Genomic DNA, 27,682 nt, shown 5'->3' with positions numbered 1-27,682 from the left:
CAATCCTAAATCTTCTTCAAGTGTTACACTCGACTTTCAGAAGATATATGGAGACAAGTCCATTATTAACCATTGCCAACTGGAACCAGGTGATACCTGTACATAGTCTATGGGAATGACAGAATTCAGTATTCAACGGGTTAATACAGTCAAGTAGAAGACTGTTGACCACTGTGGGAGGGGGACTTGTCGAGGACGGGTAGGGATGTTACAAATACAATCATTCATAACCATGGCAACTGCTTCTCAACAGTTTTGAATCTTCTTTAAACACCACTGGGACTTTTAGAAGAAATATTATTTAGTTGCCCAAATGTCTCATATCCTAATGGCTGTCAACGATATAAGTTCTTTGCTCTGACCCCCTGCTGCCTATTTTGGATCCATCCAGAAAAGACTAATGACATCATCACTTCAACAAGATGCATGGCTGTCGAAGTCTCGCCCCTAATATCCAGTCCGAATGGTCTTGCAGCAGAAAATTTTGATATTGATTTGCAAATTATTAATATTTTCACAGAGAACAAAGGTAATAATTGTTTATTTTTCTGATTTTTATAAAAAAAATTGTGCTCAATCCTGCATACAGTATTTATATACATTTTTTTATCAGCTTAATGTCAATATATAGGGGATGTCATCAGAAGAAAAAAAAAGAGACAGAAGATTTTTAACAATTATGACAAATTCACATGTGATAAGAGATAAATGATCTGTATAATCAATATATTTAATTTTCATTTCCATTCATAACTTCAATCATAAATACATATTTCTTACATTTCGAAAATACATTGGTATTACAAATTCAATGGTAGTAGGAATGAGTGTCAGACAGTTGTGTCAGATAATGATTTTGTCAAAAGTATTAATGTATTATTATTTTCTTGTTAGAATTTATCTTCCTACCCGTTTTGACTTGAAATCATGCTATAAACACATATGGGGGGGGGGGGGGTGAGGGGTATCCTTAATTTTCTTCATTTCACAATGTCACTTTGTATATTCTACGTATCTCAATCAATTATATAAGTGTATGGTATAATTATTTTTTCTTAATCATGGATAGGGAAACAGAAAATTTAGCTAATTTTATTTAGAATAAATTGTTTTAAAGACATTTTCATTGTTTTCAATGACATGCCATGATCTTTGTACTTCACATTCAAATTTTTGTAAGTTTTGTTGATAAATGATATTACCATTAAAGTTTGACAATTTCTTCTACTTTAATTTCATTTCTTTTACCTTGTTCTTTTTTTCAGCCGTGGTATATTTTTATATTTATCATAAGAATTTAACATATCTTGAATAAGTTCACATAATCTGTCCTATATAGTACATAATCTGTCCTATATAGTACATAATCAAATGACAACTTCTTGCAACAGTCATTACTCCCTTCATACTTCAGCTCAATAATTAAATGCATGACTTTGAAAATATGACCGTAAACAAGTAGAAAGGGTCATAATTGTCCACATATTTCATCTTTTCCAATTTAAAGATATTTAAAAGAAAATAAGTTCTGAAAATCAATGTTTTTTAATAAAAATGTAAAATATTGACATTCTCAATGTAAAGACTTCTGATTTAATAACAATCCGTCTCCACCAACCATACGTATCTTAGCAAAACGTTTCACCATTCCAAAGGACTGTCACTTCCATTCCATCCAGAAATGGTACAATTAATTCAATACGAAAGTAAGATATAAAAGTAATCCCCCAACAACTCTTGAATCTGGCGATATTAGTTTATGATGTCAGTAAAATGCATCCCAAAGAAAGGTGATTTGAAAAAGATGCTTAACATCAATATCACACTTTTAAATTTGCATTAAATCTGATATTGTCAGACTTTATAATTACTGTTTAATACTGTTAAGTCATAAAGACGACTATTGATTCATCAAGGTCTTTTCCCCTAAGTCCCAGCAGCACTTTCTAGATATCATATTTCTTAATTCTATGGCACTTCAAACTTATTATACATATTACAATCTACAAAAAATATATACTATATATATAAATCCCTCATAGAAAATTGTGAACTTACACTTGATCAGTTGCGAATGGACACAGGGGGGGGGGGGGCACACATACCCTACCCCTCTTGCCCTAAATTGTGTCCACCTTTCCAAAAGGTGCCCCGCCTCATTTAGAAGTAACATGAACCTTACTTACCTAAAACAAAATATAAAGAAAATACACTGTCTTCAAATGCTCTCAGAATTCTCTGAAGGGTTTTCACACACTATAATGAAGACATGGTCCAATCTTATTGTTTGATCTGAAAATGTTGGACAGTAATAAAGCATCTCAATTAATTAAAGTGATAATTCTAGCTACATGCTTTTTGCTTTTGTTGTTTTCTTTTACCTCTTCGCTTTGTGAGAATGAATTGTTGCAAGAACTATCAAACATAATAAAACAATATTCATATTCAATATTAAAATTTATTACTCTTTCTAGCTTTAGGATTCTGTAAGATTTTCATATTTTTTCCCAATTTGGGGTGCTTGTATTGTAATCGTTTTTGGCAGATTTTGGAAAAGAAAACGATCATATTTTTTCATATTGTCGTCATCCTTACCATCATAATCATCATAATCACCATTTTCATAGACGCTTAAACGCAATTATAAGATGAAATTTGAGATGGCCTCAAAATTATCGCTCGCATTTATGCCCTAGTTATGTTACTTCGTTTCTAGAAGGGTTTTTTGAAATTGTGCAATGTCGTCAACTCTGATTGTAAAAGGAAAGACTTCAATTTGAATGAAAGCGCTCCACATCCTTGAATATTGAAGGATATACGAAAAATAATAGGCGCGCGGTTGATAATATTGGACCACGCGATAGTTGTTTCAATTCTTTTGGAAGGCCGGATTTTCGTAGGCGCTCTCTGTTGTATGTCCTCCGTCACCGCCCTTCTTCTCTTTCATCTCCTCTGGTGAATACACCTCCTTCATCTTCTCATCCTTGATCTTCTTCTCCTCGTCGTCCACCTCATCGTCGGGTTTCTTGCAGAAGTGCTTGTAAGGGAGGTAGATGGCCGCGATGAGGATCCCTTCGAAGAGCGTCATGAGGAAGATGAGGAATGGGACGCGGGCCGCCAGCTCCGCCTCGGGCTTCGGGTAGAAGAGGACGATGATGCTGTTGGCCATCAAAGCATTCTGGACGCCTGGAGAAATCAGAAAAAGTGACGGATGTTTGGTTAAAGCGGAAAGAAGAAAAAATGAAGAAACAGAGGAAAATAGAAAGGAGCATTAAAGAAGACAATGAATTAAAGAAAAGTGTAAAAATAATGAAAGAATAAGAAACGAAAAGACATACATATTCCATTAGCCAAACTTCATTACGGTAAAATGCATAGAGTTTGATTATCTTTAGAAAGTCGATGCATTGATTTTGGATATCATTTTTAAATATGCCTATTGGAATCTCTCTTCCTTTTTCATGATAGCAATTAAGGCCTTATAAATTACGATTAATGGAGAGAGAGAAAAATAATCAACACTTTTCTTTCTTTGCAAGCAAAAATTTTAACAAAGCTCTGATTTTACACAAGTGGAACGCCTCTGGCAGTCTGACCTACATTATGCAATTAAAGATAGCAGTAGAGCTGACTTTGACAGCTAAGATGAATAATTATATTTTTTTTTAAAGGCCGTTCAAAGTTCATTGACCATAAAAATGACCTATATGACCTTAGTCATGTGACCTGAAGCTCGTGCAAGATGATCAGTGATACTTGATTACTCTTATGTCCAAGTTTCATGAAAAGGGTCCATATACTTTTTAAGTTATGACATTTCAAACACTTAAGCCTGAATAAAATTTCAATGTTGACGATGCCGCCGCCACCGTCGGAAAAGCGGCGCCTATAGTCTCCATCTGTCATGGAGGCGAGACAATAACAATGGTCATCATCCCTATTTCTCGCTTATTTTCTCCCTTTAATTTTTTTCCTCTGGCTGAATTTTATTGTTCGTTTCACTTCTCAGTTTTTTTAAAGTAAATAATTGCCTACTAACGGAATGCACAATATTGAGGATAAGTTTGGTGCTAGTCAATGATATCCCACAATTTAAGTAGCTCTTTTCATTGTTCTTATCGGACAAACAAGTTTCATGAACCCCCGGACCTTAAGCACCGTACCTGTTTCTAACGATATCGTGACAATAGCTGCATTGGGCTTGATGCACGTAATCTTGGCGATGACGCTACCGCAAAAAGCGCCACACAACGGCAGCAAGAAGGCCGCCAGGTAAACGTTCCAGGGAGCGTCGAAGATGTAGAGTTGGAACGGGAGACTCGTGGCGAGCGTGATTGCTAGAACAATGGTCGAGACAGGTTTGAGTAACTTCATGGCCTTCTCCTGAAGTTTAGGCCATTTATACCTGCAATGAAGAAAATGGGGAGGGGGGGGGGGTGAAAATGGGAAAAAATATAGTCCTCGTACCGAAAGTTCTCGGATCTATTACTAGCAGGTTTTCCTTTAATTCCTTTGATAGTCATCGCACCCATCAATACAATCATCATCATCGCCAACATCTTCTTCATCATAGACATCATCATCAGACATCCTCATTATCGTCTTCATTATCATCATTATAATCGTCATCGTTATCATCACCGTCATCATCATCATAATCACAATCATCGTTATCATCACAAGCATCCTCAGCGTCAGTCATCATCATCCTCATCATCATTATCTTTATCACCATCAACATCATTATTGACATCGTCATCGTTTTCATCATCATCATATAACCACCATCATCGCCACCCCCTTCACTATCGCCATTATCTTTATCATCATTACACAAATCATTATTCTCATCATCATGCCTATCATCTCCATCATCATCTTAATCAGTCATTATGATCAACGGTATCATCATTATCACCATCTTCACCATCATCATCATCATCACCACCACCACCATTATCATCATCATCATAACCATCGTCATGCACCATCGTCGTCCTCTACCCACCGAATGATCATCCCGATGCCAATAGGTATGATAAGGATGACGAGCTGGATGGCGATCTCGCCGAATGGCGTGTTCAACGACTCGTTATCGTCCGTCAGCCTGGTCGTGTAGATGAAGAGATTCAAGGGCATCATGCCCATCGCGAGGATGTTGGAACAGAACGTCATCGTCAGGCTGAGAACGTAGTCGGCATCGAGTAGGACGCTGAGGGTATTACTCAGGTATCCCCCTAGAGGATGAGGGAAGCAAAGAGATCATATTATGATTGAGGTTAGTGCACGATAAAGAAAAATAATAATATGCCCAGTCACCATACCGAAACCGACACGAAACCGATCAGCACTGGTTTACAGATGGTGGTATCCCCAGTGGCGTAATGAGCCAAAAAAATAAGGGGGCTATATATGGTGTGTCGCATAAAATTTATAAAAAGTAGTGAGAGAGTGTAGCGACTGAGCCAAAATTACGACCTTTTTTATTTAAAAAAAATCATATTTTGTGATAGATTTTGACATAAAATTGAGAAAATAATATCATATTTCACCCATCTCTTTTTCCTTTTCTTTCCTGTTCTCTCTTTTTTTTCTTGGTCGTGAAAGCCACCCCCCTCCCGAAAAAAAAATAATGACCAAGAGAAAAATAGGGGGAAAATGGAAAGGGAAAAACAGAAATAATGTATCTGTCTTAAAATTAATATATTTTCTTTTCAGTGACTCCTCTGGTACTTTATGCCCCTGTTTAATACTTTATGTTTAATATGCCATGCCTGTGTCAGTAATGCGACCATGTCCTGGGCTCTCTTTTCTTATATATCCATCAATGTATAAAATGTATCGATATTGTTCTTTTATATCTTGTTCCTTTATTGCTTTTTGTTCAATAAAGTGATGCAAAATAACATTTTTGTCCTAAAGAAGCCGAAGTTTGGTCTCGGAGCTTGGTCCAATTGCCTTTGGGTCTACAATACACTTGGGTCTATGTCCACTCAGTCTAATTTTCCTTTAGTCTAATGCCCAGTTGGATCAGTTTCCACTTTTTCTTCTTACCATTTCTTACTTTGTCAAATGAAAGAAAATCTATTTCATAAGCAGTCCCTCTAATGTAGACTACATGTTGTTATTGGCGCAACTATTTACTGCTGAATGTTACGCGCCGTATCGCTTAACTGAAAATTACCGCTCTTTCACACGGAAAAAAAAAATCGTAATTTGAATGATGATTCCAGTGAAAAATAAGGCTAATGACGAATTTTAGCACGTGTGAAACCAAACTAGAACATGATTAGAATAACAAACGCCTGCAATCATCATTACAATAGTGATTCTCCTTCTTTCTCTCGTTTTTTTTTATAGGAAATATATATATATTTTTTCTCTCTCTTACACTTTCTTTTCTTGTAACATATTGATATTAAAACAAGTTGACAATTACTTATAATTTTCTTAATAGGGAAACTATAAATTACAAGCTCTGCTTTTTAAATAGTTTGCCCTTCATATTCTCATCTTATTGATATATCTGTCTCCAATCCAAACGTTCAATTGTATAACATTTGTCTGATTTATTATGAATTATGGTGATGTATTATTTTATTATCAATGATTTACTGTCTTTCGATGGACGTTACATTGTATTTGATATTTTATGAGATATGAAAATAAACCAAAACTGAAACTGAACTGAATGATGATTCAAAATTCACGTGTGAAAAGGTCCTTATACAAAGGTAAAGGGCTAAAAAGCATTTCGACCAAATGGTTAGTACCAACTGGTTGTTGACCAATTATAGGCTTAGACCACGTGTGACAAAAACAAAGACGATGCGAATGTATAACAAGTGCCAGTTTTCCTTTTGTTAGGCCTATACATGTATGATGTATATGTTTTCGCCAATTGACGGAAGGGGTCGGAGTCATTCCTTGTCTACGCCAGTGCTAAAAATCTTTTTCTTAAAGGACAAGTCCACCCAAACAAACAGTTGATTTGAATAAAAAGAGAAAAATCCAACATGCAAAGTTGATTTGACTTAAAAGAGAAAAATCTAACAAGCATAACACTGAAAATTTCATCAAAATCGGATGTAAAAATAAGAAAATTATGACATTTACAGTTATCTGCACATTTTTACTTGTGATAGAGATAATGGCAATATCAGTCCGACAAAACAATGCTATTAGAGGTATCCCACTTGAAAATGAAGATGTTAAAATATCTCTTTTTGCTGATGATTCGGTATGCTTTTTAAATGGTTCTGATAATTCTTTTTTTGAGCTTTTTGAAACCTTGCAGAAATTTGGTCGTTTTTCTGGTTGCAAAATTAATTTTAGCAAAACTGAAGCAATATGGATAGGTTCTAAGAAGGGTAATCAACATTTCCCTTACATAAACTGTGGTGTTTCTTGGAAGGCTTCGCAATTTAAATGTTTAGGGGTAGTTTTATCTCTCAATGTTGCACAAATTTATGAGTTAAATTATAAAGAGAAACTAAAAAGAATGGAGCAAACTTTAAACTGCTGGCGAACTAGAAACCTTTCTCTAATTGGTAGAATCTGTGTTGTCAAAACTCTTATTTTGCCACAGTTAATCTATCTTTTTTCTGTTCTTTCTGTTAAATTACCCAGAGCCTTTTTTAAAGAATTAAATAAATTATTTTTTAAATTTATTTGGAATGGAGGCAAGGATAGAGTTCAACGTAAGATAATGTGTAATGATTATACTCAGGCTGGACTTAAAATGATTGACCCTTTTTCTTTTGCATGTGCTCAAAAAATGGTCTGGGTAAAACACCTATTGGATGAGAATTTTGATGCTCCATGGAAAAAGATTGAAGTAGCCTTTTTAGACAAATTTAATCATGATATTCAAATTTTGTGGAAATCTCATGCTCCTGAGAGCATTTTAAACAGTCTTGGTAATATACAATTAGCTGAAGCATTGAGAATGTGGTATTCATTTAGGGAGGAAGCTGCTGTCGAATTTTATGGTAACAAATTTTCAGATTTGAGTGGTTGTCAACTCCTGTGGTATAACAAATTAATTCGTTCAAAATCTAAACAGTATCTTAATTATTCAATGTGGCATGAGAGAAATGTATTAATGTTATCTGACTTATTTAATCCTCCTCTTTTAGGTCACAAACTCTTTGAAGAGCTTGTGTTAGATTTTGGAATCCCCGAAACAGACAGAAGGAAATATAATTTTTTAATTAAGTGCATCCCGGAAGAATGGTTAGTGAGTTTTGACCCTGATATTATTGGTGTTCATGAAACAATTGTACATAAATTGTTGAGTTATAAAAAAGTCCCTAGACATTCATACATTTTATTTAGGGGATCACACACACCTGACAAAAGATACACTTATTGGGATGAACGTTTACCAATACCAGTATCTATCGATTGGGAAAAGGTACACTACACAAATTTTTTTTGTACCATTGATACTAAATTAAGATCATTCTATTTTAAGATTTTTCATAAAGCCATAGCATTAAATGATTTTTTGTATAAGATTAAATCTAAGGATTCACCCAATTGTGTTTTCTGTGATAAAAGTGAGGAAACAATTATCCACCTGTTTTGCGAATGTGAAAGGGTAATTCCTATTTGGCAATCCCTTTTAACGAAAATTTCCCAAAATAATGTTCAAATAAATGGTTCTAATTTTGAAAAAATGTTCGGACTCTCAACTGATAAGTTCATTTCATACCTTTTTTTACTTTTGAAGTATTATATTCATACATGTAAATTTAAGAATAATCCTCCAAGTTTTGCTCTTTTTAAAACATTTGTTAAAAAACAACAAGACTTGGAATATTTGATAGCTAAGAAAAAAAATAAGTTGCCTGCTCACTTTAAGAAGTGGCGATTCACCTTATAATTTGGTTGTCAAAAATGTCAGCAGGTTACACGATAACTAACACTGTATATTTTATATAACAGGTTTAGTGTCCCATTTTTTAATAATACTGCACTGTATTGGTTATATGGTTGTAGACATCAGATCTTATTTTTTCATGCAACTTGTATCTCAGTCACCTTGATATACTTACTAGTATTTGTTTAAAAACCTCTATAATTATGTCGTCTTGGATAACCAGTTGTGCTTTTTAATCCTATGAATAGTTGTTTGGAAACCACTTCATATAATCATAGCTTGTATATTTTGCTTTGTCTACTTTATTTACCAAACACATTGCCACATTCCTTTTTTTTGGGGGGGGGGGCGGGGGAGGATAAGTGGGTAGGTTTTTTTTTTAATTATTATTATGGTTGTTATTTTTTTGTGTAACTAAATTGTGTTTATGTGATTTGCAATCACCTATTAATCATTTGTAAATTTTGTGATTTATTTCAATTTAAATAATAAAAACAGAATTATAAAAAAAAAAAAAAAAAAAAAAAAAAAAAAAAAAAAAGGATACCGGTGACGTCATCCACTCACTATTTCTTTTGTATTTTATTAAATGAAATATGAAATATTCGAATTTTCTCCTCATTGTCAAGTGAAACAATGATTATTTCCTCTCCGAACATGTGGGCCGGATTATCATTGTTTAATACTATATGGTTCAGTCAAGTTGGTCCTTTTTGTGAAATATGTAAGTTATGACATTTACAGTTATCTGCACATCCTGGTCGGTATGCAAATGAGGATACCGGTGACGTTATCCACTCACTTTTTCTTTTGTATTTTATTATATGAAATATGAAATATTCAAATTTTCTCCTCATTGTCAAGTGAAACAATTATTATTTCCTCTCCGAACATGTGGGCCGGATTATCATTGTTTAATACTATATGGTTCAGTCAAGTTGGTCCTTTTTGTGAAATATGTATAAAAAAAATAGTGAAGGACATCATCGACTGTCTTATTCGCATGTCACTGAATTGTGCATATCGTTATTTTGTGAAAAATAAGTGAAATTATAACATGTCATAACTTTCTTATTTTACATCCGATTTTGATGAAATTTTCAGTGTTATGCTTGTTAGATGTTTCTCTATTGATTCTTATCAACATTTCTCTGAGGTGGACTTTCATTTCATTTTATTTCATTTATTTATTCGAAATTCTCATTAAAAAACATACAACATACAAATCAAAGAATACAATATATACAAATAAAGATACAAAAATAGAAATACATTTAGCAAGATAATAAATGAGAATATGAGGGAGCCAGCATAGGCCAATGGCCTTTCTAAGGCTGGGCTCCCGAGAACATAATATAATCATAATAATCATAGAAGAGAGAGAGAGAGAATGTACTGTAAACATCTAAGTATATGGGTGGATGATAAGGCAATTACAACTTATTTTCAGATTTATTTATAGGCATCAATAAGCAGGCGCGTAGCCAGGGGGGCGGTCGCCCCCCCCCAAAACGTCCCCAAAAAGAAAAAAAAAGAAGGGAAAAAAGAGAGGAGAAAAGGAAAAGGGAAGGGAGGAAAGGGAAGAAATGAAGCTTTGTTTTTTTTTTTTTTTAATAATTTTTTTTCTCAAAAGAGAATTAAACTCCTTCACTCTTGCTCTAAATATGAATTTTGCTTCCGCGCTGCGCGCGGTTAAATGACAATATTGAAGTTCTCCTTTGTTTCCCCCACCCTTTCTCTAACCCTGTTTTTCCACCTCAGCTATATGTGTTTCTTGCCAGTTAAAGTTCAAATGTATACATTAGGGCATGGAATTAGAGTAAAGTTATACCGAAATATATGAAGTTATCTTTTTTTGATTGATCGCGCAACTTCTGGCCGGGTCGGTTCCGGGCGGGTAAAATCTTTATATCAATTTCTGCCGTCACCTCCATAAAGTCAACTTCTCCCGCTTTTCAGCTCATTACTAAACAACCATAATTTTGGGGCAAACAGTTTCCTGATTTAAAAAGAGGAAGGTATAAAATTCGTGTCGTATATACTAAATAAAAAAGTACAATATTTTTTTATCAAATTCTATTAAACTTCATGTTATTTCCCTGCACATTCATCTCCTGTCATGTTTTGCGCCCTCAGTTTGAAATTTTGAATGACACCTAAGTTTCTTTATATTTCAAAATGAAGCGCTTCATGATTAGTCAAAGAAATTAGGCATCCTTTTTTATATAATTTCAATAAATCACAGAATCACTTTTTGAGCATTATTTTCTTTGTAATGAAGTTCAATAATCTTAGAAAATCAATTGAATTAGAGCCGATGGGGTATTAGAGATAGGCCTATCTGCATTTGATGAAACGTCCGCCCTTTGAAATTTCAGAGTTTCATTGCTCTGCGCGGGGAGGAATATCTTCCACCTGGTATATACACTTCTTCTCCTCTGTTTTGCGAGTTAAAGATATGCACTGTCGCTAAATTGTTTGTAATCAAATCTGATCTTTCCAAGGGAAGTATTCAATATATTTTTGAGAATACTCGTTTCTCGGGACCCTTTTCATGGCAAAAAAATTGATAAAACGCTTTAGCTTCCGCGCTTTGCGCGGGGTTATTATTATTTTAATTTCCTCCATTACCTTTTTTGTGCGTATACAATCACTTTTGAAAGCAAGGTTCATGAAAACAAGGTTCAAAATCACAATATAGTCAACTGAATTGGAGCTGATATAGGTACTAGAGACAAGAGAGACGGCTCCTTTTCATTTTAATTTATGAAACACGAAAAGCTCCGCGCTTCGCGAGGGAGGGGGAAACTCCCCCTCCCTGCACCCACCCCCTAGGGAGCGCGCTTCGCGCGCTCTGTAAGTGTTGCCACGCTTCGCGTGCATTTACCGCCCCCTCCAAAATGAAATCCTGGCTACGCGGTTGTCAATAAGGAATTTTTTATAGCTGTTTTTTAAAGAGGCAAGAGATGGGCATCTTTTTATTTCTTTAGGTATTTTGTTCTATAAAATAACTCCAGCATATTTTACAGAATTTCTAGAAGATTCATAATTCAACAAAGGTAAATATAAATCACTGGATTGTCTTGTTGAATATGAATGGACATTTGCAGTCAAAGTATTTTGTGACTTTGACCTTTAAATTACTTTCAATGGCTGTTGTTGGAGTTGCTATATATACTTGTCATGTGTATCTGGAATATAATATTCAACAGCATGACGTATTACTTATTATTAATATTAGAGGAAATGATTTCAAGATACGGAAAAGTCGGAAATTGTAATTGGGACAATGGTTTTTCAAGTGATATTTAATGAGGAAATGCTTATTTTTGTTTCTGAAATATGATCAGTACAACCATGACAACATGATCAAGATGATCAAGGAAATTCCAAGAGCTTAGAACGACTCTTAACTCCACTTCATTTCTCAATGTGGTCAAAAGGGTACTGTGTCTACATCATGGCGTTCATCACGTATTGTAATAAAATTCTCTTAATTACTACTTTCGATATCAACTTGTCACGAGTGATGACGGAATTATTTTGATCAAGACTTCAAGGAAATTGAAAGAGCTAATAACGACGCTTCACTCCACTATTTATAAATGTGGTCAAAAGAGTATATTGTGTCTACATCTGGCAAGAAAACTCTTTGTTCTCATAGGGTAGCTGAGTGAACATCGAACAGGAGGGAGTGTGACTTCTTCAACAAAACAAAAATTTATTGGCTGTGAACTTAAATGATCTACAGATTTGTAAACAACTTTCATTCTTCTGCCTGCATCATGAATATGTTTGGAATGACCCAGAATGGGATAAGGTTCGCGAATGAGACGAACGCCACTTTATCCTGGACTTGGGCTCCATTGGTCTGGGGATGGCGAGAGGTCTTCCAACTGTTCCTGGCCCTGGCGGGCATCATCGGTAACTTCCTGGTGATGGTGGTTCTCTTTCGGGTCAGGAGGTCACGTTGCTCAACGGATACCCTGATCGCCGGGTTAGCTCTGGCCGACTTCCTCACATCAGTTTTCATCATACCGCATAGACAGGTAAAGACCCTTCCAGATACTGCATCCGCGAACCTCTACTGTCGGATAATCCACTCATCATTCTTCATGTGGGTTGCAATCTTAGCGTCTATCTTCACACTTACCACAATATCCCTTGAGAGACTTGTTGCAGTCGTTCGGCCATTCCAATTCAAACGCATCTTCTCCCCGGATCGGACATTGATGATCATCGCGGGTATTTGGCTTACGTCTTTTCTAATCAACATCGTCATTGTATTCGTCGTCTATTTCGAAGACGGCTCATGCGAGTTTGGATATCCGTCTGTTTGGTTCGGCAAGTTTAATGGAACCGCTGTCTTCTTGGTCGAGTACGTTTTCCCTGTCACAACGATGCTGATCGCTCATGTCTTCACAGTCAGAGCTCTCCGCAGAAGCTCCCACACCAATGTCAGCAATGAAAGTCAAGACTTCATCCTTCAAGCCAGACGAAAGATCACCAGGATGCTTCTCGAAGTCATCATCGTCTTCATCATCTCCTGGACACCCGATCAGGTATTATATTTCGCGATCAACGTCGGGCTCATCGACAATAGCTATCTATACAGCCCTGTGTACCGGTCTTTCGTCGTCCTAGCTTTCGTCAACTCGTGCGTCAACCCGGTGATCTATGCCGCAAGAAACCCGAACTTTCGGAGAGCACTTATGGATCTCTGTGGATCCGTCCGGAGTTTGAGGCCTATCTTTGCTGGTGTTGAGACCAGAGATAGTCAGATGAGAATGCTTGGGGACGATACACCTTCGGGTCCAAACGACGACATGTCACCACGCAATGGTTGAAAAGACTCATATAGAATTTATCCATGTTATCCCGATTTCAAAATGGCAGGCCATTAATATATTTCTAATAAGTATGACCGGGGGGTGGGTAGTATATTGGGCAAATGACGGATCCTCATTATCGTCTATTCAAGAATGTTATCTCCTATTTTGGTCCATCGTAAGTAAACAGGTGGCCGAAGCCAAAACATTCAACTGTCACCCACAACTAATACTATAATTATGTACAAGGGCGGCGGAATCCGGGGTTGTTTTTCTCCTTAAAAACAATTCAGAATAAAAGTGTTTTTTTCAAAATCAAATATGCCCTTTGCAAAGTGACATTGTTTTTAATCTGCGCATTTTCGTCAAAGAAGTTGATTCTTTTTTTTTGTCTGTTATAGGCCTTTATTTCATATTAAGAATCATTTTCTTTTATTTTTCATTCATTTTTAAATCGTCTCTGAACAGGCTCAGGTCTACAGTTCAGAGAAGACATAATTGGGTGAATTGTATTCACTGGACAATTTTATGCCTATATAAGGGCATCATTTGGCATCTCATCTCAATGCCCTCTCGTGGTAGCGAAATTAGGCCCTCCTATTGTTGGCCCCACTGGGCCCCACTGCCCCCTCCCCCCATTTCATTTGAGCGCAAATAATTGCATATTTTCTAAGTTAAACATTCCTCCTGTTAGATTTGTGCCCAAACTGAGTGACTTGAAACCTGCAGATTATATCTGCACATTCGGCACTGATGGTGATTTTCTGTAATTCTCTATTTTTTGTAGTTGTTTCTTCTATGTATATTTGCCACTGACTATCATAAGTTATTATTATTCTACGATGTGCCATAGTTGTTTAACGAAGAGGCACATTATGTCCTGTAACAGAACTTACGTACACATTATTCTACAATATGCATCATGAATGGATAATTTATGAAATATATCAGTATCGTGCAGATGGCTTGCTTGGAAGTAGTCATTTATAAAATAAAATGGAACATTTGTTTCTGCTCAGATTCATACTTCATTTGAAAACAAAATCACTTTATATCTCGTATACAATGTTTGTCTAAGTCAATATTTATCTCCATGTGCATACACACTAAAAACACTGAGTAAAATTTTACCCAATATTGGATAGAAAGGGAACATGCATGTTTGCTGTGTGTGTTTTTTTTTTTACCAATATCGAGCAAATTGCATGTTTTAAGGGTAAATTTCAACGCAGCATTGCTTAAAATTTACAAAACATTTGGTATCTTTTCACCCAACCAACATGCATGTTCCCATCTTACCCAATATTGGGTAAACATTTTTTTTAGTGTATACCCTTTCAAATGCGCGGTTCTAGACCAAACAGTTTGAGGGGGCTTCTGGGGGCTTGACAAATTATCGACGTTGGTTTATTCAAAACAATGGAAATTGCCTATCGCGGGAAGTATTTGTGTACTGACCAAGCAGCTTTGGTCCCCCACCCTTTACTCCCAAAAATGTTTCTAATAGAGAGAAAAAAGTATTATATTACTTGAGATTGCTTTTTCATAACCATTTCATCTACATGTATAACACCCATCATGCCCAGTTTTTGGTGTCGTAGATGAGGGGGGGGGGCAGGATTTGAGAAGGGAGCTTGCGTTGTTACTCTTTCCAGGGGTTTCATTTATTTATTCGGGAGAGAGCCAAGTGAACGCGCAAAAAACTCATATTTTCAAGAGCAATATTTCAAAATTTAGAGACCATTGAACGATATAAAGGTATAATCGAATATGGCAGGGAATGTGGTGATCAATGTTAAAGGTGCCAACCCTCTTTATATAATGTGTTGACCGGGGAGGATATTTTCAAAGTGAAACCTAACATTCGGAGCACTTCTTATGAATATCCAAATTAACGTAAATCTACAACATCTTTAAATTCTTCAATGTGATATTAACAGAAAGACATGCTGGAAAAGAGCATGACCCTGGGATCGCTGTCTTGTGTAATACTGGGGAAGGAGGGGCGATCGCCCCCATGAAAATATTGGGGACAATCATATAGATTTGCTACTTTCAACAACTTGAAAAATTTATATTATTAAATGAAAAAATATGTTGGACAATAAAAGCATCGGAAAGCACTACAAAACCATTATACTTGACACCAAAATATAACATACAAAATTGTCAATGTGCAAAAATTCTGTATAATAATTTGGTGCGCCGAAAAATTTTGATATTTTTTCAACTCCCCTCCTCCCCCCCCCCCCCATCCGAAACATGGATCGAAAACATCCCTAATTCTAAACTACATATTCTATTTTATTAGCATTAGTTTCGGTCAGGTAGAATAGACCGAAGCATTTTCTTTGAAAAAAAATATCCTAAAGAACGAACAAAATTCAGAACGCTTTAACGGAAATGGACAATCTCGAGTTAAAGCTTGAATTTCACGGCATTAGTATTCGTGTTGGGTGAAGTAGTTAGGTAAATTAAAAAATACTAAGCATTTTATTGCACTACATGCAGGGAATCATTGACTTGATATAGTCGCACTTTAAGAGAGCATTAATGTATTCTGCATTTAGATGGTATTTTGCGAGGGAGCTTGCGCGTAGCCACCGAGCGAAAAATATTCGAATTTGAATAGTGAAAGCTTTAACTTTAGAGCACCTGACGACATGAATAGAATATTGCATTATTCATTACATGCATACGAATATGTATTGCCTACATAGTACATGTATATATCTATATTTTATTTCTTTGTGGTCGAAAAGTTTTGGGATGTTTCATCGATTTTTATCTTTATTTATTTATCCCTTTTTTAATCATTTAATTTTTAGCTTAATTATTTTATTTCATTTTTTTTGGAGGGGGGGGGGGGGAGGGGGCTTCAGTCCCCAAAGCTCCCCCTAGAACCGCGCCTGGTTGAAGAATTAAAGTACAAAAAAGTTAACTTGTAGTGAATGTTTTCATACAGGTTGTTGCTGTTTTAAAAATACTGTAATAACTTATCACTGTATATATATATATATATATATATTTAGAGAGAGAGAGAAAGAAATAGGAATTGGCATCGGCAAATGCAGATTGCGCATGTTCAGTGGCCATGTTCTCTCATGCTCACTTATCAACCAATAACGTGATAGGCCGGAAATCAGCAGTGTATAAAAACCACGCCGTATAGGGTTTTCCCTGCATGTGGATGCCGTCGCGGCCATGCGAATTAAATGACTACCAAGATTTGCACTTAAAAGTATAAAGAATATACAAGAAGCCTTGCCTTTCACAATAACCATCGGCTAATGTAGTAATGTTTTCTGACAAACAACCTAAAATATCTGAGAAATCAAATAATTGAATTGTAATCCAGTATGGGGCTTTGCTTAATATAGCACAATAAAGAGTATGCGTATATAGGGGTGAATTAGATTTATATAATATTTATCATAAAAGAATTGAAACAAATCAGGGCGCTTTTGACAAAACTAGACGAATGTAGAATTAAACCTTGAATTTTACAAGTTTCGAATTCATTTATTGAATCACCCCCAAGAAACCCCAAAACATCACATTATAATCATACATATAATGTATACCTGAAGTATATAAACATAATATCAATAATAGATTACATCATAGACGGAATGGTTTTAGGACCCCTGTAGGCATGTTAGGAGCAAGGCTTGTGAGTAGGGCTGTGCAAGTGCACACCTAGTAACCAATAATGCATATAGCATTTCCATTTATTTGAAAGGAGAATAAAAAAGCGTTGTAGATTAAATGCCTTGCTCACGGGCATAGGTGCCGCGGCCGGGTATCGAACCCCGGACTTTCCATGACTATTAGCCAGGCGCCTTAGACCACTCGTCCACGGCACCTATGATTATTTACACGATAATACCAATTTACATAATACAAACAAGAAAAAAGGTGTTTTTATGTAAAGGTCAATGTGGTAGACTAGACAGGTAACTATTTACAAACAGACGTATATATATACACGCACACACCCAACACACGCACAAAACACACAAGCACATACCTCACATTGATGAGTAGGTCATAAACCTAAATGTAAGAAAGTACTAAAGGAAACTAATCATAACCTCCCCAGAAAGTAAGTATTAGATTGCCTGTTCAATGAAATACATATCTTGCTCAATAGGCTAATATGGAGCTTACATATGAAGTTTTTCAAGTCAATATACAAAACATATTTCAGCTCGGTCATCGAGCTTTCATTATTTTGTTTGATTACAAACTGATTAAAAAAAAATGTTTTGTGAAATGTCCGTTTCATGGCCCTGAATATCAAAAATGTTTATATGTTAACACAATCCCGGAACACAATGTCCTTAGAATGTCCCGTTCCTGGGTCAAAATAATATTTTAAAAATATCAGCTCGCGCTTCGCGCTCGCATCATTTATTAAGTGCCATCAAAATCCACTTCACAATTTTCCTACAGAATGCTTGAAATAGTTCTTAAATTGACCTTTTTTAGATCGGAAAATCAAATATTTTCAGCTCGCGCTTCGCGCTCGCATTATTGATTTTCATGATTAAAAAAACATGTATTCAGAATGCCCAGATTCTAGGTCTAACTCTAAAACCCGCGCACGCATGTTTAATAAGATACGCAGTTTGTACTTTATTTAAAACGTGCTTAAATTAGCCAGATTCAGATCAGAATATACTGTGAGACTGTTACATAGTCTGCATAGTAAGGAACAGGGGAGAGACAGGTTTACACACAATGCAGGTTTCAGTCATCCACCCGGATGGACTCGAACCCACGAACTTTGGTTCGACAGGCAAATGCTTCACTAACCGCGCTAACTCGCTCCATTTACAACACAAAATTTGCATTTCATGAATCGACGGGCACTATCAACTTTGTGGTAATTGATTCAATTGAAACTTAAATGAGGGCCGACTTAATCTTTAACAATTCAATATCTTAGATATGATTCGATTCTGGTGACCCATTTAACAGGTAATAAAACAATGGATTAGTCCTACATATATTGTATTAAAGGTACCTTAATTACTACTTTCGATAACACCTTGTTTCTTTTGTTCATGTAGTAATGGAATTTGATCAGTACAACATGATAAAGGAAATTCAGAGCTAATAACGACTCTTATAAACTCCACTTTATTTCTAAATGTGGTCAAAAGGGTATTGTGTCTACATCATGGTGTTCATCACTTATTACAATAAAATAATCTTAATTACTTCTTTCGATAACAACATGACCAAGGCTTCAAGGAAATCTAAAGAGCTTATAACGACTCTTAGCTCCACTTTATTTGTAGATGTGGTCAAAAGAATATATTGTGTCTGTATCTATTCCTTGTCCACTACACAGGAACAATTCGTCCCCGAAGACGCTGAAAGATCATTGAATTACTATTTCAGCTTCATAATCTAGCTGTGACAAGAGAACACTTTGTTTTCATAGGATAGCTGAGTGAACATCGAACAGAAGGGAATCTGACTTCTTCAACAAAACAAGCATTTATTGGCTGCGAACTTAAATAATCTACAGATTTGTAAACACTTTCATCTTTTGCCTGATCATAACGATGTTTGGAATGACCCAGAATGGAATAAGATTTGCGAATGAGACGAACGCCACTTTATCCTGGACTTGGGCTCCTTTAGTCTGGGGATGGCGAGAGGTCTTCCAACTGTTCCTGGCCCTGGCTGGCATCATCGGTAACTTCCTGGTGATGGTGGTTCTCTTCCGGGTCAGGAGGTCACGTTGCTCAACGGATACCCTGATCGCCGGGTTAGCTCTGGCCGACTTCCTCACATCAGTGTTCATCATACCGCATAGACAGGTAGAGACCCTTCCAGATACTGCATCCGCGAACCTCTATTGTCGGATCATCCACTCATCATTCTTCATGTGGGTTAGCGTCTTGGCGTCTATCTTCACACTTACCACAATATCCCTTGAGAGACTTGTTGCAGTCGTTCGGCCATTCCAATTCAAACGCATCTTCTCTCCGGATCGGACTTTGATGATCATCGCGGGTATTTGGCTTACGTCTTTTCTAATCAACATCGTCGTAGTATTCATCAACTTTTTCGAAGACGGTTCGTGCGAGTTCGGATATCCGTCTGTTTGGTTCGGCATGTTTAATGGAACCGCTGTCTTCTTGGTCGAGTACGTTTTCCCTGTCACCACGATGCTGATCGCTCATGTCTTCACCGTCAGAGCACTCCGCAAAAGCTCCCGCACCAATGTCAGCAAGATCACCAGAATCCTTCTCGAGGTCATCATCGTCTTCATCATCTCCTGGACACCCGATCAGGTATTATATTTCGCGATCAACGTCGGGCTCATCGACAATAGCTATCTCTACAGCCCTGTGTACCGGTCTTTCGTCGTCCTAGCTTTCGTCAATTCGTGCGTCAACCCGGTGATCTATGCCGCAAGAAACCCGAACTTTCGGAGAGCACTTATGGATCTCTGTGGATCAGTCCGGAGTTTGAGGCCTATCTTTGCTGGTGTTGAGACCAGAGATAGTGAGAGTTGGGGACGAGACACATTCGGGTCCAAACTAGGACATGTCCCCAGAAGGGAAAACCAGTTCCACTGGACCAGTTAGACCAGTAGAATTTTAACTGGTAACTCTGGAAATTGGGAACATCGGTTTACTGGTCTAACTGGTCATACTGGTCCAGTTGAAATTTTACTGGTCCAGTTAAAAATTAAACTGAATTCCAGTAATTCTTGAATTACTGGAATTTAATACTGGTCTTGTTTCTGGTGGTTGTTACTGCATGGTCTTCATACTGGTATCCAATTCAAGCTGGTCTTTAAAGGTAATTTTCTGTTGGTCTGACTGGTCCTCGAACTGGTCCTCGTACTGGTCTTACTGGGTCAATTTATTACATGCATTTGGTTATATACCATGGTCGGTGAAATGTGATGGAAAAGATGGTTAGTAAATTAATCTTTCTGCTGTAATTTTAAATGTGATATATGAAATTACACATTCTCATTGTGAGTTAGTTTACACACTCATTTGGAAAGTTTTTAAACAACAATGAGTGCCGTTGCAAGGATATTCCATTCTAAATCCTGACTTTTCTTTTTAAAATAGGAAATATATGCAAATGAGGTAAACCACGTGATCAGCATCATCAGAATTACTGGTAATACTGGTCTTGACCAGTTCAATTTCAAACAATGAATTACTTTAGACCATTTGACTATATCACAGGAATATATCTTGCTTTGATCTTAATCATAATTAAAGGAAATAATTATTTTAATGATAATGTTAATATTTGATAATTATGATATCAATAATGATAATTACAATATCAATAACAATGATAACAGTAATAAGAATGATAACAACAATTATCATAATAATCATAATAATAATCTTGATAATTATAAGAAGAATGATTATAACAATGATAACAATAATAAATTTCTCTGCCAATTGCAAGATTCATTTTCCATAATTCGTCAAATGATCTGACTTGAAATAAAGTCATTATTTATTGGACCAGTAACACAAGTTTGATTAAAAACAATTTAACTGGTATTACTACTTTGCTTCAACTGGGATGCAAACGTTTGAACTAGTCTCCAGTTGATTTTCACTGGTCCAGTTAAAAATCAACTGGTCCAGTAAACATATTACTGCATATGGAAACCAGTAAAAATCTACTGGAAACCATTTATTGGACCAGTAACACCAGTTTGATCGATGAAAAACAATTTAACTGGTATTACTACTTTGCTTCAACTGGAATGCAATTGTTGGAACTGGTCTCCAGTTGATTTTTACTGGTCCAGTTAAAAATCAACTGGAAACCAGTAAAATTCTACTGGAAACCAGTAAAAATTCTTACTGGTCTTACCGGTTTTTCTTCTGGGTCATCACGCAATGGTTGAAAAGACTCCCATGGAATTTATCCATGCTATCCCGATTTCAAAATGGCGGGCCATTAAATTCACTTCTCAATTTCAATGTTATGCATAGACGGGCATCATGTTGTATCTCATCTTAATACCCTAACGTGCTAGCGAAGAAAGGCCCTCCAATGGTTAGCCCCCCCCCCTCATTTCATTTTAAAGCAAAAAAATGCATATTTCCTAAGTTAAACATAATCTGTTTGATGTGTGCCCAAACTGAGTGACTTAAGAACTGCAGGTTTTTGCACATTCGTCACTGATGGTGATATTCTGTAATTCTCTAATTTCTGTACTTGTTTGTTTTATGAATATTTGCCACTGACTGGGCACGGGCACGTCGCAGAAAAAAAAATCTGCGACGTTCCGTAGTTGTTCAACGAAGAGACACAGTGCGAACTTTTCGCATTTACTGCGGAGACTCTAAAACGCAACAATTCCTTTGAAAATGCAAGTCAAATCATAATGGAGAGCTAAGAGGCTTTGGTCGAAAGTTGGTGTCGCGGGACGCGAAATTATTTTTCCCACCGAGTTCTGGACCGACATATGAATATTCATGACTTGCGTCTTCGGATTGAGAGTACGCATGCGCGTGGACTTGGCCTCGACCAGTGCCGATCGTAAGCATTCACGTTGCTCAGAATGAATTAGCATCGTCAAATTACCGGTACCCTTACATAGTTACATAGGTCTTATAGGCTTAGATCTATATATATATATATATATCCAATTCTTAAACACTTAATAAACTAGCTGCCATTAATGGTAAGACATGTGCTAGGGTAGGGCTAGCTTAGGCTAGCGCATTAACTTTACCTCAAATCTGGACCTGTCTAATTAATGCCTAGTACTAATCAGTGTTATAATTTATGAAGGTTTCCATGGCGAAGAAGAATAGTGTAGTAGGTTTCACGGTACACCATGTATCTTTCTTGGGCAAGTGTGTTGGTCCTAAAAAGGACCACCCAATTTCGACGTTTCGACAAGTGTGTTCTTGTCGTTTTCTCCTGAGGACGACAAGAACACACTTGTCGAAACGTCGAGATTGGGTGGTCCTTTTTAGGACCAACACACTTGCCCAAGAAAGATACATGGTGTACCGTGAAACCTACTACACTAATCAGTGTTGTAGTGCCTTGATGCTCGGCCTTGGCCTTAAGGCGCCTTAATGCCTTGCTACTTTTTCAAAGCCTTGGCATCGAGAAGGCCTTGGCCTTGAGGATTTTGAGCCTTGAAATTTTAAGGCATTTTCAAGGCATTTTCAAGGCTTTTTCAAGGCATTTTGTATTTTGTACTTTGTTTTAAATAAGTAATTATAAATGTTTCAATTTTTTTTATTTATATATATTTAATAACACTAATGGTCAATACTACCAATCACCAGTAACAGTAGCAGCAGCAGTAGTAAGTGTACTAGCAGTGTCATCAATTGTAATTGTCACCATTATCAAGAAATTCAAACAAAGAATACATCAGTTATGAAAAATAGCATTATGTATTGGTAATGTGTTGTAATCATATGATGATAATGACAGTAAATAATAATGGCCATGATCAAGATAATAGTGCTGTGATGACAAGAATAATTTTTACATCTGACTGCAATTTTTGACAACAATTTTCATACTTTAAACATAGCTAACTCTAAAGAACGATAACAAGGTTGATTTCTAGTCCATTAGGATTTTCCTTGTATTATTTTCTTTGGCCAACAAGAATGTTTTAAGTCTTAATGATATTCTGAAAAGATTTGGTAAACTTGAACACAGTCTCCAATTTTGTCATATCCAAATGGGTTATGTCAATGGCATGATGAGCCAGAAACTTTGAGGGGCCAAGCATGGCATTTATAAAGCAAAATTTCTGTCAAAAAAAGAAGAAAGCGATTGAAGCGAGCGAGTGAACAAAATTTGTCCCCCTCTTTCTATAAGAAAAGCTAATTTTGCAATAGATTGTTTAAAAAATAATATCACATTTACTCCATCTTTTCCTTTCCCTTTCCCCCCTTGTCTAAGTTTATTCTTGGTGGTGGGACTTCTTTTCTCTATCTCTCTTCTAAATTTTATATTTGTTTTGGGTCAGATTGACAAAAACAAAGGGGGAAAAACGTTTACTTCTTTTTAATCATATATCGTTCAACATTGAATCTCATTTCTTTACAGTTTCAAGGAAATAAACAACTTTTTTGTTTTTGTGTCAATATGGTTTCAAGAAATAATAATTAACAAAAATAATTTAATAATTAATAATATTATCAATAAGTATTAATAATTAATGATTAATTAACTGTTTAATAAAAGTGGTTGTAAGCAGAAAAAAATATGAAAACTGACAAGAGTCCTAAAAATGACTCATTTTCAGTTTAAGCATTTGAAATTTTTAGCTTGCGCTTTGTGCTCTCTTGCCCCCCCCCCCCCCAAAAAAAAAAAAATCCCTGTAGGATTTTTTTTCCAAATGAAATATGCCCTTTTTTAAAAAGAAATACCTTCTTTAATAATAAAACATAATACATTTTAGGTTCGAAAATCACAGATTTTGAATCGTGCTTGCATCAATTATTGTTTAGTACAGTACTGCTAATGGTTACAAAAATGTATAGAATGTTGCTTTATGGTTGAAATATCACAAATATTTGGCTCGCTTCCTGCACTCGCATCAATTATTGTACTCGTTCTCTTCCCGTTCACAAAAAAATGCTTAGAATGTCCAGTTTTCAGGTTGGAATATCACAAATTTTTGAGCACGCGCTTTGCGCTCGCATTATTTTTTATTGGTGAGTTATGTATCTTATTTAAAATGCAGTAATTAACTGCTTAATTAACTGCTTCCTTTACTGGTCAGTTTATGAAAAGAATTAGCGAGCGCAAAGTTATTTTTTAGTTAGATACACATCTTTTTCATGATTACAAAACCAGCTCAGAATAAAATAATTTCCATGTCTTATTACACGACATGTCAAGAAGTTTGAGCTGGTGATTCGCGCTGGCAACATCGCGCAAGGAAATTTCAACAATGATTAGCCCCATAATTGACCATAAATCAAGTTTTACAACATCAGAATTGATTTTTTGTTCAAAACCGCTTGCTCGCAATGCTTTCTCGCTGAGAAGTAAAACCTAAAGCAAAATATCTATCTTATAATTAAAAATCATTTTAGAAGGCCTTTGCTCAACTTAATTTCTATAAACACACAATTACTTCACGCAGTTCATAATCTCATTTTGAAAATACATGTATCTGTTTGCACAAAAAAACTCATTTTGATAAATGGGTGCCTTTTTGGCGTTGACCCCCCCCCCCCATAATAATTTTCTGCTGCCCCTGTCCCAGGGAGTGGAGAAAAACATACGTTGAGAATGCCAGAATCAGATGACCGTGGTAATAATAATTATTGCAATGTAAATCGCCTATAGAAAAATTATGGATTATGTGTACACAGGTAACTATATCATTATTTTAATATGTCTCTATCATGAAATTATTTTTGTTTTAAATGTACAAAGGTTAATTTTTTTTCTCGCTCAGTCCCCTCGCTCACATACATTTTACCATGTGTGATGTCTGCCGCCTAAGTATTGTTAGTTCATTGTTCTGTATATCGTAAGTTTGAAATGCCTTGGCCTTGAGGTTTTCAGGCCTTGGCCTTGGGTTTCCATGCCTTGGCCTTTGGTATTGAAGCCTTGGCCTTGGGTATTAAAGCCTTGGCCTTGGAGGTTTGAGCCTTGACTACAACACTGAATAGCCGACTAATGCCATTAACTTCGAACTGGTTAATTCCGAACTTCACGTTTAATTAGGTTTAGACAAATATTAGCTTTTGCCATGGTTTAATATGTCTAGTCCGTATACAAAACCAGTCCTAGATCTAAAAAAAAATTATCTTATATAGTTCTAGTCTAGTCTCTATATCTAGACTCTGATCTACGCTGTATCAGCATGGAACCAGTAGTGTACCAAGGGTGGGGGGAAGACTGTCCCTCTGACGAGTCACAACTGATTCAGGGGACGTGCCCCCTTTGAGAAGCCAAATTAATAATTTGTAATGTAAAAATGCAATGAAAAAGACGTATGTCCCCTTTTTTGAACGAGAAGATCTTTTTTTTTTTTTTTTGCTTGTCAATTTTTTTTTCAGCTAAGAAATCCATAATTTGGGGTGAATACCCTTTTTTTTTTTTGGGGGGGGGGCTTGTCACATTTTTTCGCGGACGAAATATCCTCTAAAAAAATTGCCCCCCTTTTGGAAAATCCTAGGTACACCAGTGCGTGCATGGAACGTATTCTAACGTCAGGCACAAATTAACGTCAGTGATCTTGATCCCCGTCTTCACCCAAAATTAAGGATTTCGTAGCTGAAAAAAAATTGACAAGAAAAAAAAAAGATTTTCACGTTCAAAAGAGGGGACATACGTCTTTTTTCGTTGCATTTTGATATTACAAATTATTAATTTGGCTTCTCAAGGGGGGGGGGGGCACGTCCCCTGGATCAGTTGTGACTCGTCAGGGGGGCAGTCTGCCCCCCCCCCCTTGGTACACTAGTGGTTCCATGCTGATAGCGCGTAGATCAGAGTCTAGATCTAGAGACTAGACTAGAACTAAGATATTTATTTTAGATCTAGGACTGGTTCTGTATACGGACTAGACATATTAAACCATGGCAAATAAGCTAATATTGGTCCAAACCTAATCAAACGTAAAGTTCGGAATTAACAAGTTCGAAGTTAACCATGGCATTAGTCGGCTATTCCTATTAGTATTAGGCATTAGACAGGTCCAGATTTGAGGTAAAGTTAATGCGCTAGCCTAAGCTAGCCCTACCCTAGCACATGTCTTGCCATTAATGGCAGCTAGTTTGATAAGTGTTTAAGAATTGGATGTACTGTATAGATCTAAGCCTATAAGGCCTATGTATGTAAGGGTACCGGTAATTTGACGATGCTAATTCAGTCCACGCGCATGCGTACTCTCAATCCGAAGACGCAAGTCATGAATATTCATATGTCGGTCCAGAACTCGGTGGGAAAAATAATTTCGCGACCGGGGGACGCGTCGGGACAGCATCGGAATCTCATGACTCAGCTGGACAACGGCATATAGGTCTCACGCGCGTAAAACATTCCCCATAGACTTGTGTGTTAAAATGGCACTTAAGAAAAATTCATAAAAAATAAATGTGAAATTAGAGGGTCGAATGTTTACTACCTTTGGATAGGATATATATCTGACATTCCATATCTGACCAGAGAAGGGTATCGTAGCCAGCTCATTTTAAAAATAAATCGCCATTTATGAAGATAACTATGATGGGATCAAATTCATCAACTGAAACAGTAAAATAGCCCCAATTCTTCCGCCAGTCAAAAAATAGTTCCAAATCAATGATATATCTTCCCAATTTGGGCAAAGGAAGTTCAGTAGTTACCATTTCTAGAATCAGTGTTAGATTTTGAATCATATTCATACACTTTTGTCAATCAGCAATATCAAATTTAAAAAATTTGAATGGGTTGGGTCGAACGAATATCTTTAGCCCTCCTGATGTAATTAGGCTCATGGCACCTATATGCAATTGTTCATCGAATCCGGTACAAATCTTCAGATGATCTGCATTGTCCCAGTCCACCAACTTTAGACAAAAGCCTCTCAGCTCTCCATTGTGATTTTAATTGCATTTTCAAAGGAATCGATGTGTCGTAGAGAGCTTCTCCATAGTAAATGCGAAAACTCTATATAATGTCCTGTAAAAAAAACTTTACGGACACAATATTTTACAACGTGCATCATGACTTGATAATTTATGAAATATTATTGGATTCACTAAAGTGAAGATGGCTTACTTGGAAGTAGTCATTTCTAAAATAAAATCGAACATTATTTTGGTCAGAATCACATTTCATTTAAAAAAAATATTCATAAAATAATAATAATAATGATGATATTAATAATTATAATGACAATAATAATATGCAACATTTATATAGCGCTTCATACAAATGCTTACTACTATCACCCCGGCTTTAGCGCGGCTATCCTGATCGGACA

At 36.2% G+C, this 27,682-nt stretch overlaps 2 protein-coding genes and 1 pseudogene across 2 annotated transcripts; 2 read left to right on the top strand and 1 right to left on the bottom strand.

Moving 5' to 3' along the window:
* Positions 1 to 562: 562 nt before the first annotated feature.
* Positions 563 to 12,069, bottom strand: LOC129272671 (ileal sodium/bile acid cotransporter-like). Its single transcript, XM_064107213.1, has 4 exons — positions 12,063 to 12,069; positions 5,009 to 5,237; positions 4,164 to 4,405; positions 563 to 3,186 (listed from the first exon to the last, which is right to left on the bottom strand). The coding sequence occupies exons 1-4, from the start codon at positions 12,067 to 12,069 to the stop codon at positions 2,870 to 2,872; spliced, it is 795 nt and encodes a 264-aa protein (XP_063963283.1). The 3' UTR covers positions 563 to 2,869.
* Positions 12,070 to 12,482: 413 nt separating this feature from the next.
* Positions 12,483 to 14,725, top strand: LOC129273092 (mu-type opioid receptor-like). Its single transcript, XM_054910143.2, has one exon. It carries the CDS (start codon positions 12,625 to 12,627, stop codon positions 13,729 to 13,731), a length of 1,107 nt encoding a protein of 368 aa, XP_054766118.2. The 5' UTR covers positions 12,483 to 12,624; the 3' UTR covers positions 13,732 to 14,725.
* Positions 14,726 to 19,289: 4,564 nt separating this feature from the next.
* On the top strand, positions 19,290 to 20,337 carry LOC129272673 (mu-type opioid receptor-like; annotated as a pseudogene).
* The last annotated feature ends 7,345 nt before the right edge of the window (positions 20,338 to 27,682 follow it).

The sequence above is a fragment of the Lytechinus pictus genome, chromosome 12 (assembly GCF_037042905.1).
Source record: "Lytechinus pictus isolate F3 Inbred chromosome 12, Lp3.0, whole genome shotgun sequence".
NCBI classification, from domain to species: domain Eukaryota; kingdom Metazoa; phylum Echinodermata; class Echinoidea; order Temnopleuroida; family Toxopneustidae; genus Lytechinus; species Lytechinus pictus.
The sequence above is the reverse complement of the archived record's forward strand: the minus strand, read 5'-3'. Positions and strand labels throughout refer to the sequence as shown.